The sequence below is a fragment of the Gopherus flavomarginatus genome, chromosome 4, assembly GCF_025201925.1.
Source record: "Gopherus flavomarginatus isolate rGopFla2 chromosome 4, rGopFla2.mat.asm, whole genome shotgun sequence".
In the NCBI taxonomy this organism is placed as follows: Eukaryota; Metazoa; Chordata; order Testudines; family Testudinidae; genus Gopherus; species Gopherus flavomarginatus.
The window spans coordinates 213032975-213050028 of record NC_066620.1 but is presented as its reverse complement, the minus strand read 5'-3'; the positions used below and the strand labels follow the sequence as shown (position 1 = coordinate 213050028).

General features: G+C 49.4%; 1 protein-coding gene across 1 annotated transcript in view; it reads right to left on the bottom strand.

Annotated features, from left to right (window-relative positions):
- The window catches only part of LOC127048820 (bifunctional epoxide hydrolase 2-like), a 79575-nt gene that overhangs the window by 50460 nt on the left and 12061 nt on the right, over window positions 1–17054 (bottom strand). The window contains exons 2-10 of the mRNA XM_050948834.1: window positions 14607–14691; window positions 13716–13875; window positions 12720–12910; window positions 12314–12436; window positions 7076–7150; window positions 6433–6528; window positions 4595–4673; window positions 1299–1333; window positions 495–521 (exon numbers count right to left, since the gene is read on the bottom strand). Of these exons, the coding sequence (XP_050804791.1) occupies window positions 495–521; window positions 1299–1333; window positions 4595–4673; window positions 6433–6528; window positions 7076–7150; window positions 12314–12436; window positions 12720–12910; window positions 13716–13875; window positions 14607–14691 (871 nt within the window). The remainder of the gene's footprint in view (window positions 1–494; window positions 522–1298; window positions 1334–4594; window positions 4674–6432; window positions 6529–7075; window positions 7151–12313; window positions 12437–12719; window positions 12911–13715; window positions 13876–14606; window positions 14692–17054) is intronic.

The window sequence follows — 17054 nt, the reverse complement described above, 5'->3', positions numbered from 1 at the left end:
TCTAATGCAACAATTACACGGGTTAATTGTTGTGAGATGAGATGGCAATCGCTGCCTTCATCTCTTAGGCAAGCACATCTCCCAGCAGAGGATATATCAGATATTAAACTAATACTAGATTTGATCTTAGCCAAGAGGCAGAATTAATTAAACCATCCACTCGAGCTGCTCAGCAAGTCACCAGGGATCTGCCTTTCATCTTCTCTCCACCATCACCCCCCCCCCCCATTAATTCAAGATTACACAAGGGAAAGCTTTAGAGGCATTTCCAGCTCATTCCTTGTCTCTCCTTGGCAACTTCTGTTCCCAGCCAGTCTGGGGTAATGCTGCACAAGGAAGAATGGGTTAGGGGCGGGAGGAGTGTACAAGTTACACATCTGATAATGCTTTTCCCCAGGATCTCTGGCTGTGGCCCAAAGCAATCCCACCGCTTGGATTTGTGCATCTCTGTACACTTAGCAAAGGAAAAATGAAAGTCACAGGGGGTTTCTCACCAGTTTGTCCAGGAAAACCACAAGATCCTGTGAGGGGGGAAAAAAGAAACAGATAATCAGATTTCTTAGCCATGAACATGCCACTACCTTAAGTGCCAACAGGATTCTGAAGGCTGTTTGCCTTCACTAAGAGGTCTCCAAAGTCACCTGAGATCCAATACATCTCCCCATCCCTACAAGGTCAGGGCCCTGTACTCCAAGTCCTCTCTTTAAGATTAGGCAGGAAGGATGGTCTGGGAGGGAGGCACTGGGCTGGCATTCAGGGGATTTGGATTCAAATTGCCAGCTGGGTCACAGTTGTGCTGAAGTTCCCCATCTACCGTTTTGTCTTTTTAGACCATGAACACTTTGGGCCAGGGACTGTCTCACTCTGTCCATGCAGTGCTTCGCACGACGGGCCCTGGTCTTTGCCCCTCAGTGTTACTGTTACTACTAATAAAGATTATGCAACAAGGGGACCTCATCCTGGCCTCAGGGAGTCTTTCCTTCCGGGATCTGCGGCGTTGCAGGCAGCCTTGCAGACGAAGCGCAAGCTTTGCTGTACAGTACTGCAAACCACTGACCAGAGAGTCGGATTTATACTGCACTCCTTGCCCAACTAAGTTCAGTCACTCAAGGAGCACCGTTCCCTCGAGCTGGAAACAGCAGCCCTGGGACTGCCTTTGTTCTCCCACCCCATCCTGGACCCTTTTCTACCATCCATAGAGATACGCTGGTTAGGACCTTAACTAGGGAGCTCGGACCGTGGTTCCATAATACAGACAGACCTAGGTCACAAACAGAAATCAGGACACTGTCTCCTACCTTGCATATTTCTTCCTGGGAATATTCTTCTATGTCTGCAAACAACAACAACTAATTATTGAGCTCACTTACGTATCCTTCCATTTAATTTTTTAACATTTTAAATCTGCCATGTACCAGGCTGCATCCCCCTGGCTCCCACCAGCTCTACAAAAGTTCAGTACACACCAGGATTCATCTCATCACCCACTGCACCATCTTTTGGGGGCGGGGAGGGGGGTGAGATGGGATTGTCCCTAGGATTTCCATAGGTCTGCTCTGGGACGTTGATGAAGTATGGCTGCTGGATTCAACCCCAGAGGTGGGTGCATTTTAGTGGTGGTGGCAGCAGGTCGGAGGGAAAATGATCCTTCTATGGCAGGTTGTCAAGTGCTTTGGGGTTCAGGATTAAAGGCCCGGCACAGCAGAAGGCTGCGCTGATCTGATTTCAGATTCAAGGGCAGGAGGCAGTACCATGAAAAAGCTGTCTCTGCCTGCAAGGGAAAACAAGAAGCCTTCCTGAAACGAGCTCTGAACTCTTCTCCTATAATCCCTGATGTGGAGGAGTGAGGAGTAACTACTGGGGGATTTAAGGAGAAAGCAGGTACTGTCACTTCCCAAGCTGGAATATGACCAGGACACCAGCAGCCAGAGACGCCCAGTGACTGGAGCGATGAACGGTGCTATCAGGGACCAGGTAGATGAACACAAAGATTAGAAAGCCTTGGAAGAAAAGCATCAAGGGGCTCTAATGACAACTGGATCAGGGCTAATCTAGACCAACAGGAGCAGTGAGCACATGTCGGCCCCAGACCCTGCAGAAACCAGCACGTTTCAGGAGTGTACTATGGCCCCCAGCCCCTGCGGACTGTGATTCTAGGAAAACCAAGGCCTTAATTTCCTTCTTGCAGTGGGGACAAACTGCAGTGGCCCTACAGGAGCTGCTCCCCACGCAGCAGGGGTTGACTGCCCCACAGCCACTCTGTCCAGACTTAAAAGCCCTCTGGAGAAACACACCTGCTGTGCTCAACCAGTTCCTAAGCAGGCAGCTCAGATGTGTTGGCCCAGTTTAAATAACATTGTGAGACACAGGACACTTTACCACAGGAAGCACATGAATATTTGCAACCATATTAAAAAGGAACACGTCAGTTCAACCACCAGTTACTGGGCTTGAGGCACAAACCAGCCAGCTGGCGTAGGGGAGAAGGGAGGGGACCGGCATTGTCCCTTCTGGCCTTAGATCTACCAGTGCACCGATAACACGGCAGTGGGCATAACTCAGTGAGCAGAGGGGAGGGAGTGGGAAACAGGGGCTGTTGGAAGGAAATGGGCTCGGGGTAGCCTTAAAGAGGACACCGGGCACTGGCGGGACCTAGGTGGAGGCAGCTGCAGAAAAGGGAATGGACGTAGCACATGACGACCACCCTCCTGATCACTTGTATGTAGTGTCCCTCTCCCCCCACACCCTTGTCTCTTTAGACTGCAAACTCCTTGGGCTGATGTTGTTCTGTGCTTCGCTGGGTTCGGAAAGTGCCCAGGGCCAGGTTTAGATGCCTGAAGAGAGAAAGAGGCACCAAGCAGGACTTACAAAAGTGCCTGAGTGAGTTATGTGGCTCTGCATCTTTAGGTGCCTAAATACCTACGTCAGTCTGGCCTCTGGTCCATTGTGGGCACCACGGCAATGTTCATAGTGAAATTAACATAGTGCAAACAGCGAGGGCTGCTGCTTTGATCAGCCCTCAAGATTAGCAATGGCATTTCACAGGGCCGTCCATCCCCAGCTCTTCCCTTCCCAGCCTCCCAGATGTTCACTCTCAGAGTCGTGCGCAAATGCCCTGAAGCACAAAGGAAGATGCACTGTACAAGACAAAGCAATTTGGCTTGACACAGACGTTGCATAACAATGTGGTTACAGCCTCATTCCAAACCTGGTTAGAACTAGCAGGTTCAGAGGGCTCTGGGGATCCCAGCCAGACTCCCAACCTCTGTATTAGAGCCATGCAGGGGAAGACTCAGGCAAGTGGGGTAGGGTGGGTGTCAGTAACTAACCCACTCAACCAGCTAGCGACAGCCCTCAGCTCCTGCTGCCTCGGGATAGAGGAGTGCGTGCTGCACTGTTATTGCTAGTCATCAGGCATGGATGGCTGCAATGACCCCTCGTCCCCCAGGCTTACAGATGGCTCAGGTGATCGTTAACGAGTGACAGAGCCTCTCACTCCTAGTTTGCTGGTTCAAATCCAGCCCAGGCTGGTAGTGACTGAAAGTCACTGAGATCTGGCAGCTGTTGGGTAGTTCATGCAAAGCACCTTATAAGGAAAGAGGGTGTAAGCTGCCGGTAGCCAGGGCGTTCTCCCTATCCAATGCCGCCACTTGTTGGCAGCCACAGACAATGACGGAATGGGTCAAGGAAGAGCACCACCAGTTGGATCACCCCCTTGGGTTTTCTTGGAAGGTCTCCCATTCACGTACCAACCAAGCCTGACCCTGCTCAGCTTAGAAGCTAAAGAGACAACTTGGGTATCTACTGCCAAGTCACCTCTTCTTGAGCTATTCTCCCAAGGCGTCCTGTGGGTAAGTTCACATCAAGGTTGTGCCAGGGATGGAAAGAGACAGGAAATGAAAATAAGACGGCCTGAAACAGTCCAGTGTCGTGAGCAGCACTTTTATAACTGACACGCCAGGTGGTTTCCTCCTTGATACCATGTAAACATTGGGAGGCTTTTGTATTTACTTCCCCTGCTTCAGGAGCATTTCAAATCCAAGCCACTCCTCAGACCAACACTAGAAGGAAGAGATTCCCAGCCTGCGCTCACATCACACCAGGAGATTCCAGGAACCCTTGGGAGGCTATAGCGGAGGACAAGGGTGGGTCAGCAGACATACAGATAGCAAGCACATGTCTAGATGGTTTTGGCTGTGTTCAGTTTGTGCCACATCACAGACCTAGACGTTAGCGCAATGGAAGAGTGTGTCAGACTATCCAGTTCATCTCCCTGCAAGGGTGCAATTCTTCCCTACAGTCCCTATATGCCCAGGAACTTTACCAAAGGACGGGACATTCTCCCAAGAATCAGGGCTTTCCCCACTTCCCTTGGGAGACTCCCGCAGCCTAAATAGTTCTCACCAAGAGTGATTTCTACCCAATATTCAGCCTCAACTTCTCCCGGCTCATCTCCACCCCAACAGTCCTAGCTAGGACCCAGCAGAGACACAGACACACCAGAAGAAGGCCGAGCAATTTATCTCGGCCTTTTGTTGCTCGCCCCCTCTAAGGGGGCAGGAGGGAGGAGAAGAGGATGGGAAACCCGACTGACCTAGGGGAGCAGTGGAATCTCCGTAGCCTTTCATATCCAAAGCCAGGACCCGGAAGCCAGCCTCAGCCAAAGCAGGGATCTAGAGCAAAAACAGAAAGAAACGTGACCTTGGAAAACAGATTTGCATCTGCTGTAGCTCGCCCACAGCTGGGAAGTGGACTTCCGTTTATTTGAACTGTCCCCTATTAGCATCCGGCATGATAACGACTATGACACGTCAGTCACAAAAGCGAAGCTGCCACGTGAATTCCACACACTGGAAGGGGCGTAAGAACAACAACAGACACTGCTCTAGCAAATGACTGTAGCCAGCCAAACACTGGGTCTTAGAGTTTTTGGGTCATAGACTCACAGACATGTAGGACTGGAAGGGACCTCGAGAGGTCATCACGTCCAGTCCCCTGCACTCAACGCAGGGCTAAGTAATAACTTGACCATTCCTGACAGGTGTTTGTCCAACTTGTTCTTTAAAACCGTCAATGATGGAGATTCCACAACCTCCCTAGGCAAATTTATTCCTGTGCTTAACCACCCTGACAGTTAGGAAGTTTTTCCTAATGTCCAACCTAAACCTCCCTTGCTGCAATTTAAGCCCATTGCTTCTTCTCCTATCCTCAGAGGTTAGAGAGAACAATTTTTCTCCCTCCTTGTAACAACTTTTTATGTACTTGAAAACTGTTATATCTCCTTTCAGTCTTCTTTTCTCCAGACTAAACAAACCCAGTTTTTTCAATCCTCTCCCATAAGTCATGTTTTTTTAAACTTTTATCATTTTTGTTGCTCTTCTCCGGACTTTCTCCAATTTGACCACATCTTTCCTGAAATGTGGCTCCCAGAACTGGACATAATACTCCAGCTGAGGCCTAATCAATGTGGAGTAGAGCGGAAAAATTACTTTTCATGTCTTGCTTACAACACTCCTGCTAATTCATCTCAGAATGATCTTTTTTGCAGTGTTACAATGTTGACTAATTTAGCTTGTGGTCCACTATGAACCTGAGATCCCTTTCCGCAGTACTCCTTTCTAGGCAGTCATTTCCCATTTTCTATGTGTGCAACTGATTGTTCCTTCTTAAGTGGAGTACTTTGCATTTGTCCCTATTGAATTTCATTCTATTTACTTCAGAACATTTCTCCAATTTGTCCAGATCATTTTGAATTTTAATCATAAACTCCAAAGCACTTTAAACTCCACGCAGCTTGGTATCGTCCGCAAACTTTATAAGTGCACTCTCTATGCCATTATCTAAATCATTGATGAAGATATTGAACAGAGCTGCACTTGGAACTGATTCCTGTGGGACCCCACTCCTTATGCCCTTCCAGTTTGATTGTGAACCACTGATAACTACTCTCTGGGATCGGTTTTCCAACCAGTTATGCATCCATCTTATAATAGCTCCATCTAGGTTGTATTTCCCTAATTTTTTTTAGGAAACGGTCATGCCAGATAGTATAAAACGCCTTACTAAAGTCAAGTTATACCACATCTACCACTTCCCCCCATCCACAAGGCTTGTTATCCTGTCAAAGAAAACTATTAGTCAGCCATTTCAGCAGAGCAGAAGGGGCTGGGAGAAGGAAGGAAGGACGGACAAAGACGGAGGGAGGAGCTCTAGATTGCAGATGGAAGAGGGCAATGGGAGACACACCAGGAATGAGGAAGAGTCAGAAGTGGCCTCCACCCCTCACCATACAGTCACACAAGTGAGAGACACCCCCCCCCTCTTCTCATGGAAGGCCACACTGCTGTGTAACAAATGGCCACAACACGCTGCACAGAGGTGGATGATACACAGACAGCACCGCTGCCAGCCACTGTCCCGGCTTGGCCTTACCTGGTACCTCCAGGAGAACCAGGATTCAGGGAAGCCATGGCAGAGGCACACCACTGGGCCATCCCCCATCTCAACAAAATGCAGCTGGACTCCAGGCTAGAGGGAAGAACAGACAAATAGCACAAGTTCATTCCCTGCCCCACAGTCCTTCCCCCTCCGTTTACACCCAGCAATTACACCCCACCCCCTCGCTGTGTGCTGGCATGCAGAAGCTGGCCCCAGCACCTGGCACTCGGGTCATCGGCCATCCAGAACCTTAGCCCCTGGCTGTAAACATTCCCCACCTTCCCGTAGCCCGGCCTACCCTGCAGCAGAGACCAGACCAGAGCTCTATCCGCTCCGGTTTTAGAGGATTTGGCTTCCAGCCTGACCCTCAGAGACAGTCTCACACGGTCAGAAAACATCCCCTGTGTAAAGTCTCTATCTGCCTTGCTTGAATTTCAGCCCATTGCTGTTAAACACCACACAGTGTGCCCACAGTCTTCATATATGGACACAGCCACCTCTCTCCCTCCACGACGTTAACACCCTTCACATGCATGGGGCGGGCCCATCACGGGATACTTATGGCCCTCAACACCATAGTACTGGGACACTTAGCTATCAAGATGGCTTTCCTAACACACCGGTCGTTACAGCCTACCTTAATTGGCACATAACCATGGGTCACGTTCACTGGGTCACATGCGATTGGCAGAGTCTCTTCATGGCCAAGGAGCTATATGGTGAATAAAGAAAGTTCTCAGTTCTACACCAGACCCCGCCACTGCCATTGTTGGTGCCCAGCAACACACAGTGGCCACAGGCTGTTTGCCCCAGACAATAACTTTCTACTGCTCAGCCAGCCTTCTAAACCAGCCCCACCCTCTTTGGGAAGCTTCCTTCATTCAAAATGGTCGTAGCTTATCAGGCCTCTAGCTCAGGGGTTCTCAAACTACCTTGCACCGCCACCCTCTGACCACAACAATTACTACACAACTCCAGGAGGGAGGACCAAAGCCTGAGCCCAGCCGAGCCCTGCCACCGCATGTGGTGGGCCAAAGCCCAAGCCCGAGCCCAACTGGCCCATGTGAGGGGGCCGAAGCCCAAGCCCCACTGCTCCAGGCCCCAGCAAGCCAGTCCTGATGACCCACTGTGGGGTCCCAACCCACAGTTTGAGCACCGCTGCAAGTCTAGCTGTTTGCCCACATTATGAAAACTCCACGTGATTTGGCAAGACTGGCAGTATCTGCAGAAGAGAACCCAGACTGGTTAAGACAACCCTTGGTGGGGCTGCATGGCGGAGTCCAGGACTGGGCTAGCAGTACTGCCGTGCTCTCACAGCTGAGGGAAGAGGAATAGGCCTTACTCATCCAGTGCCATTATTCCTTTGCAGGTCTAAATGGAAATGTGCCAGGAGGTAGCTTTCAGATCCAGAACTGTCTTTATCCAGGCTGGGATGGCACCTAGCCTACAGCAGACACTCCTAGAACCCAACCTAGAACCACCAGAAGCAATCCGGCAGGCTCAGACGGGAAGTACTGGTTTCAGGTCCTCTCTGATTAAGGGGATTCAATTAATTCACGGCTTGAAAAGTAATTACCTACACTAAGGGGAAAAGCCTGGGAAGGAAGATTGCATGTAGCTAGGTGTTATATGCACACTGGAGAACACAAGATACACCTGTTAGAGATCCCCAACCCCTGTTAAGAGTGAGGATTCCCTGAGAATGGAGAGATGAGACCTGTAAAAGCAAGGAATAAAGGAAGATTTCCAACCCATTCTAGTACACCAAGGGTACTGCTCGGTCTCTTGCTTCCAAGGCTCGGTCTCTTGGGGAGACCATCAACCAGGAGGGCCAAATGGGCACTAACTTTGGTGGTGGTTTGTATGACCTGGGCACCTACCACGTAGGAAACAGAATGAAACACTTCATTTGTTCTTCCTGGTAACCTAAGCTACCAGTCAGCTACCTAATGGTGGTAGCTGCCGATCAGGCCTGGATTGGAGCTTGTGACCTACAGGCAAAAGGCTTCGTGCTCAGCCACCAATCCTCTGCACTATCCATTTCCACTCAAGTGCGTAGGCTGAAGCTAGGCTCCCAAATGGGAAGACATTGGGCACCTAGAGCCTCATTCAGGCAGCCGGGACGGGATTTTCCAAAGCTACATTGCTCCTTTAGCAGCACAAGTCCCATGACTGTCAGCGGGATACTTCTAAGTCACCTGGATGTGCCTGAAAATCTCATCCCTACCACCTCGTGTCAGGCACCTCCACAGCTCTCCGCTACATTACAAGACAGACTAAAAATCTTTTAAACCGTAATTGCTACTATTTCTACTATTGTAGTGCCTAGAAACTCTAATCCTGCATCAGCGCTCCCCTGCGCTAGGTGCTGTACAAATACAAAGATACAGACTGTAAATTCTCGAGGGCAGAGATCAAGTTTAAGACAAGAAACAACAGGCGGATGCAGCAAATGGGTAGCGGGGAGCACAAGGGAACAATGAGACAATACTGGTCAAGCAGTGGTCAGAGCACACCCGCTGCCTGAGTTATGGGGATTAAAAGATTCTGCCGGTTTTGATCAAAGAATTTACACCCCCAATGTGGATTTTTGCTACAACATGGTATTAGCAACCTAATCGCAAACATCCAACACTTATCAGATGCATTGAGCTCTATGGAAGAAAAGCATCACATACAAGTGATAAGTACGTTCACATAACTAGAATGGCCTTAAAAATAATGTTGTGTGCAGGGTTGTTGTAGCCATGTCGGTTAAAGGATTTGAGACACAGAAGGTGGCTGAGGTCATATATATTTTATTGGGCCAACTTCTGTAGGTGAAAGACAAACTTCTGAGCTCAAAAGCTTGTCTCTTTCACCCACAGAAGTTGGCCCAATAAAATATACCTCACTCACCTTGTGCATCTGATTAAATAAAGGTCAAAGTCACAGTGCATTTCTGCACAGCAAAATCCAGCCTCTGCTAACATAGCTCGGTGAACTATTAATCACGCCAGACAACTCTTCCAAGGGTGAGAGAAAGCGTAGAAGCTATAAGGAACCCTCCGTAGGGTGATGGGAGAGGAGCCGACTTTACAAAGGGTCAGGAAGAAGGAACCTTGGCAGATGGCAGGCACCACAAGGTATTAACCCAGGGGTAGGCAACCTATGGCACATGGGCTAAAGGCAGCACGCAAGCTGATTTTCAGTGGCACTCGCACTGCCCGGGTCCTGGCCACCATTTTAATTTAATTTTAAATTAAGCTTAAACATTTTAAAAACCTTATTCACTTTACATACAACAATAGTTTAGTTATATATTATAGACTTTACGGAAAGAGACTTTCTAAAAATGTTAAAATGTATTACTGGCACGTAAAACCTTAAATCAGAGTGAATAAATGAAGACTCAGCATAACACTTCTGAAAGGTTGCCAACCCCCGTATTCACCTATGAGCCAGGGAAGCCTGGAAAGCTTCACTCAGGCTGTGCAGGTCATAACACGATCGGCTTGTGATTAAATAAGCCAACATTAGTCAAACACTGCAAAAGGTGAGAAAGGCTGAGTGGAATTACAATCACCAGCACCTTAGCCAAGGAGAAGGCACCTCTTAGTACTGATCCTCAGGGCACCACACCATTAACCTCCTTCCGTGCTTATTAAAGTCTTAGGCCTTGGCTACATTGGCACTTTACAGCGCTGCAACTTTCGCGCTCAGGAGTGTGAAAAAACACCCCCCTGAGCGCTGCAAGATAAAGCGCTGTAAAGCCTCAGTGTAATCAGTGCCGCAGCGCTGGGAGCGCGGCTCCCAGCACTGCAAGCTACACCCGTAGAGGATGTGGAGCACGCGCAGTGCTGGAGAGCTCTCTCCTAGCGCTGGCGCTCCGACCACACTCACACTTCAAAGCGCTGCCACGGCAGCACTTTGAAATTTCAAGTGTAGCCATACCCTTACTCTGGTTCCTACCTGACAGTTCTTAATCCATTACAGGACTTTAAGTATCAAAGGGGTAGCCGTGTTAGTCTGGATCTGTAAAAGCAGCAAAGAGTCCTGTGACACCTTAAAGACTAACAGACGTTTGGGAGCATGAGCTTTCGTGGGTGAATACCCACTTCGTCAGATGCATGTAGTGGAAATTTCCAGGGGCAGGTATATATATGCAGGCAAGCTAGAGATAACAAGGTTAGTTCAATCAGGGAGGATGAGGCCCTGTTCTAGCAGTTGAGATGTGAAAACCAAGGGAGGAGAAACTGGTTCTGTAATTGGCAAGCCATTCACAGTTTTTGTTTAATCCTGAGCTGATGGTGTCAAATTTGCAGATGAACTGAAGCTCAGCAGTTTCTCTTTGAAGTCTGGTCCTGAAGTTTTTTTGCTGCAGGATGGCCACCTTAAGGTCTGCTATAGTGCGGCCAGGGAGGTTGAAGTGTTCTCCTACAGGTTTTTGTATATTGCCATTCCTAATATCTGATTTGTGTCCGTTTATCCTTTTCCATAGAAACTGTCCAGTTTGGCCGATGTACATAGCAGAGGGGCATTGCTGGCATATGATGGTGTATATTACATTGGTGGACGTGCAGGTGAATGAACCGGTGATGGTGTGGCTGATCTGGTTAGGTCCTGTAATGGTGTCGCTGGTGTAGATATGTGCGCAGAGGTGGCATCGAGGTTTGTTGCATGGATTGGTTCCTGAGCTAGAGTTACTATGGTGCGGTGTGCAGTTACTGGTGAGAATATGTTTCAGGTTGGCAGGTTGCCTGTGGGCGAGGACTGGCCTGCCACCCAAGGCCTGTGAAAGTGTGGGATCATTGTCCAGGATGGGTTGTAGATCCCTGATGATGTGTTGGAGAGGTTTTAGCTGGGGACTGTATGTGATGGCCAGTGGAGTCCTGTTGGTTTCTTTCGTGGGTTTGTCTTGAAGTAGGAGGCTTCTGGGTACATGTCTGGCTCTGTTGATCTGTTTCCTTATTTCCTCATGCGGGTATTGTAGTTTTGAGAATGCTTGGTGGAGATTTTGTAGGTGTTGGTCTCTGTCTGAGGGGTTGACGAAGTGGGTATTCATCCACGAAAGCTCATGCTCCAAAACGTCTGTTAGTCTATAAGATGCCACAGGACTCTCTGCTGCTTTTACAGGACTTTACCTCCTCACCAGATCCATGTGTGGGACTTTTGAAATGAATTTTATCTGCCAGATCTTTTAATATCCTCCTCTATTTTGCTACCTCTTCTACAGATTTCTAACAGATTAGAGCGGCAGGATTAACCCTTCTAAGAGCCAGACTCCTTTGCTCCTGTTTGATTACATTCACCCAGGTACTGCATAACTGAACCAAGTTCTACTCTCACTCTGGATTGACAGCAGTGTTAGCAATGCCATCCCTACAACCAAGTTACTCTGGATTGACAGTGGCATAATTGACAGCACAATTTGACTCTTGTCTAACAGAGATAGGTGAAATTAGGGCATTTTTCGTTTCGGGCAGCCTCATCTTATCTGGGTTTCGTTTTGCAAAGTCAGGAGTGATCTGGACCTGGCTGAATTTGACCGGAACCCTTAAAGGACAAGCACACAGCATTTTAGCCTAAAGGTGCAATTTGCGAGGGATTCTGAGTCCGCTAACAAAAACAGGCCTTGGAATAAAATTACCAACACAGCCACACCTATAGCATCACTCAGAAAAACCCTGTACAGTGCAGGGTCAAGACAGCCACTCTGTGGAAATGTCTCTCTAAACTATAGTAGGCTAGGCAAGAACAGGAGTCTCTATCTACCATAGGTTGGATATTTCTACTGCACCCAGCTTTGCAGTATCTAAACTCTGAACTATGTATTCTGTCCAGAGGGAGGAGACAGTAAATGCACAGATTTAGATAGCAGTTAGCCACCAGATACCTGAATTCCACACAGGTCCTGCAGTTCCTTCAGGGCAGCATCGGTGTCCTTGACAAAGATGGTGGCTATTCCCATTTCCTGGGCTGGTTTTAAGTTAGCTCCAATGTCATCCAGGAAAATAACCTGGATTCAGGAGAGATTCAGAACCTGGGGTCAGTCAAGGGAGAGCAGAGTTTTGGGGAGAACGGGGGGAAGGGGGCGTTGCTGTGATTCCCCAGTGATTTGGGCCAAGACATTTTCACGTCAGTGTCTACTGATTTTGAGTGCCCAACTTGAGAAGCCCTGGTTCACAGCCGACAGGTGTGCCCAGCAGTCTCTAAAAGCCAAGCCCCTTTGTATGTCTAGTTGGGTCGCTTTGGGCAGTCTTTGCCATTGTCCCATAACTAGAAGTAAATTGTGCCTGCACCTCCTGCGGTTTTGCCTTCAGCACGTCCAGCGCATACTCGTAAATTCGAGGGTCTGGCTTCTTCAGACCGACGCGGCAAGACTCAATCACCAGATCAAAATGCCTCCTCAGCAGAGAGAACGCGAGAGCCGTGATGTGTCTCTGAGGACCATCATCTATCCAGTTATTTGTGAGCACACACGTCCTGAACCCTGTAACAGGAAAGATGACTAAATGGGTCGCGGGGCTATTCAGACTGGGAATGGATAAGGAGAATCCCTCTTTCCACCACCCAGCTGTCTATCAGTAATTACACATCTCATCTCTCTATGTCCACTTTAACCACAAAGGATCTCAAAGAGCTTTACAAAGGGCTCAACTTTGCAAGGCTCTACTCATGCTAGGTGTCTTTACTCCTGAAGTCTGGAGGGACCACTCGAGTGAGGACTCCCTGTGAAGCAAGGGGTGCACGATCAAGACCTTTCACCACCATCCAGTCACGTAATCCTGTTCAGAAATTTACCCATCTCCATCTTAAGGTCAGGTAGGTTGTTAGATGAAGAGCACACCACTTCTGTTATACAACAGTTTAGGACAGGAAGTGAAGAAGACTCCCATATCCCATTGAGAATGTTGGTGAAATTTAAGTAGGCAGAATGGAATCCGGCCACCAGCAGAGGTTTCTGCTTTTGATCACTGGGTTGAAGAAATCAGCAGGACTTCATTTTGGGAGACTGAACAGTCCCTCGTTGTCATTGTCATTATCTAAGGCAGCCACTCCATGCGGATTTGGATGCAGTCTCTTTCTAAGGCGATGGTTCGGTTGTTCGGGTCTGTTTCACCTAGTCCCAACTGAGGATTGAGAGTTTTTTTTGTTTGTCTCCAATAAATCCAGTCCACACAGGCAAAGAGAAACCCTATCGTAACAAGAATGGACCAGGATCACACCTGAACTTGGTTACTGGTGTAGCATAGCTGGGTGGGAAGGAATGCTAACAGCAAGTAGCCACCACTTACCATTGTTCCTGAGAGTTACCGCAGCTTGCAGAAGAGCAGTATTGAGCTTTCCTTGTGTCATAATATCCTCAAAGACCTGTGCTACGGAGAACGTCTCCGGGAGAGAAGCCCCCAAGGAGGCAGCAAACTTCTTGCAATCCTCTTCCAGCTCAGAAACCAGCTTAAAAACAGAGTTCCCATCACCCAAAGGAGATCAAGTTACATCTCAACACACAATGAGGGAAAGTCACTCAAAACTCTGAATCCCACCAATACACACGCTCTGCATTAACTATTTCCTAATGAAGTTTAAGGCTTACCAATAAGCTAGTACACCTCTACCCTGATATAACACAAGCCGATATAACACAAATTCGGCTATAATGCGGTAAAGCAGTGCTCCGGGGGCGGGGGGGGGGGCTGCGCACTCCAGTGGATCAAAGCAAGTTCAATACAATGCAGTTTCACGTATAAGACGATAAGATTTTTGGGCTCCCAAGGACAGTGTTATATTGGGGCAGAGGTGTATTAAAGACCCCTCTCCCCCAGAAAGCAGAAATGAAAGGATTTAGCCAGAACATGTAAAGAAGCCAAGTACACTGTGTTTTAGATCTAATGAAATAGCATTGGACATAAGCCAAGTAATTAATCTACCACCGGTGGAGGCTATTTCTCATGGTGAAATTGCCAACTATAGCAGACTTAAGCCCATCCTGAGGCCAGACTAGCTCAGTGTGACCACCACAAAGTTACCGTTGTCAAGATTCAAACCTAGCCCCTTCTTGGCCCAAAGATAATAGCTTCACCAGGTAAGCCAAGAAGAAACTTGTCTTGGCAGGATATCTGCACAGCTTGTGTCCAACACAAGTCATGTCCTGCCCATCTGCTCAGTGCTTAGCTGAGATCTCTTACCTGAGATATGGTGATCTCTCCTCTCATCGCTCTGGCATAGGGACCATCAGGGCCTGCTCCAAGGATGACATTTTGCAAAAAGTTCCTAAAATTCAACAAATACATTACAGTAAGGAACGAACAAGCAGCAACTGGCTCCAGGATGCTCCTGTCAAGTTACAACTTCCTGCAAGACAAGGACCGAGCACTGTCAATGCACTGGCTGGAACCCATTTGACAGTTCAGTTCTACTCTGAAGAGGGACTGACAAGAGAGCTTCTCACTCCCCATGGATCTTTGATTCATCGAGTGGGGGAAACGTTTGTTCCTGTGTCTCCTGTTGACACTGCAGAGCGCTGAGAGAGAAAGCCGGATATTATTCTCCTTACGCATCATCTACCCACTGATCCTGCAAGCCACAGAATAAAAGCCAGTAGCATGGGAGGGAAAGTCAATTACGGAAAAGACGTCATCTTACTTGAGAGCACAAGGCCTCTAAGTCAAACATTGGAGATGAAAATGGCCTATTAAGCTAGTGGGCTAAATTAATCCCTGGTGCAACTCCAGTCAAGTCAAGCCAAAGAATAAGCTTGGTTCATCCCTTGCCACTGCAGGGTGGCTCACAATACTCTCCGATGCTTTGTACAGTCCAGAACTAGAGTTCGAGTGCTGAAGCTTCTATCACTTCTGCTAAAAGATTATTGGTGGTCAGGTAGATTTCACGTCAGGAAAGCTTTTCTGACATTCATCTCAGACTTTCCCTTGGCTTCGTTTCATCCCATCACTGATTTGTATTGGGAGGCACCACGTGGCCTAGTGGACTGGGACTGCTGGGCAACCTTGGGAAATTCACTTCACCGCCCTGTGCCTCAGTTTCCCCATCTGTTTAATTGGGATGATAGTGAACTTCTTTGTAAAGTATTTGAGATCTAGTATTAATTGTAGTTTTTTCAGGATTGGGGCCTCAATGTTAGAGCCCTGTGCGCATACAAGATTTGCATTTGCATCCGACCCGCAAACACGGTCCGCGGATATCTGCAGATTTGCAGGACTCTGCTCATTGTGACTATCTTAGCTACTTCTATGGCCCCCTTACCCTAGTATCTCTGCACCTCACCAAGCGCTATTACCCCATTGTACAGCTGGGGAATGGAGAGAGATTAAGTGACCTGCCAAGGTCACACAGTGGGTGTCTGTGGCAGAGCAGGAATCGATTCCTGGGCTCCCACAGCCCAGGCTGGTGCTCTAACCTCTAGACAGGTGGTGGGCAAACTTTTTGGCCTGAGGGCCACATCTGAGTGCGGAAATTATATGGTGGATCATGACTGCTCACATAATTGGGGGTGAGGGCTCTAGCTGGAGGTGCAGGTTCTGGGGTGGGGCTGGAGATGAGAGTTTTGGGGTACACAAGGGTGTTCTGGGCTGTGACCGAGGGGTTCAGAGAGCGGGAGGGGAATCAGGGCTGGGGCAGGGGGTTGGGGGCATGGGGAAAGGCTCAGGGTTGCAGGCTCCAGGCAGCGCTTACCTCAAGCAGTCCTCAAAGCAGCGGCATGTCCCTCCTCCGGCTCCTACTCAGAGGTGTGGCAAGATGGCTCTGCACGCTGCTTTGTCCACAGAGGCCGCCTGCAGCTCCCAGAAGCAGCTGCATGTACCCCCTCCAGCTCCTATGCAGAGGTGCAATGCTGGCCATGCGGCTCTGCATGCTGCCCCTCCCACAGGGGCCACCCCTGCAGCTCCCATTGGCCACAGTTCCTGGCCAATGGGAGCTGCAGAGCCGGCGCTTGGGGCGAGGGCAGCATGCGTAGCCCTCTGGCTGCCCCTACACGTAGGAGCCAGAGGAGGGACATACCGCTGCTTCCCCCCCCCAACCCCGCTCTCCAGCCCCCAACCCCGCTCTCCACGTGGAGTTCGAGGGCCGGATTTAAAGGTCTGATGGGCCGGACGCAGCCCACAAGCCGTATTTTGCCCACCTCTGCTCTAGACCATCCTCTCTTCCAATTTTCTGCATCTCTCACAGTAGCACACAGGGTGGCACTTTCACCCTCTAGAGCAGAGGTGGGCAAACTACAGCCCACCAGCCATATCCAGCCCACGGGACCGTCCTGCCCAGCCCTTGAGATCCCGGCTGAGGAGACTAGCCCCCAGCCCCTCCTCTGCAGCCTCAGCTCGCTGTGCTGGCCAGCGCTCTGGGCAGCGGGGCTGCGAGCTCCTGCTGGGCAGAGCAGCACCATGGCTGGCTCTGGCTGAGAGCGTGGCTGCCAGTCCTGGTGCTCTGAGCAGCATGGTAAGGGGGCGAGGAGGTTGGGTAAGAGACAGAGGGTACCAGGGGGCAGTCAGGGGACAGGAGACAATTAGATAGGTGTAGGAATCCTGGGGGGCCTGTTGGGGGGGTGGGGGTGCGGCTAGAGGGAGGTCAGTGGATAAGGAGCAGGGAGGCTGGATGGGGGTGGGGTCCCAAGGGGGCGGTTA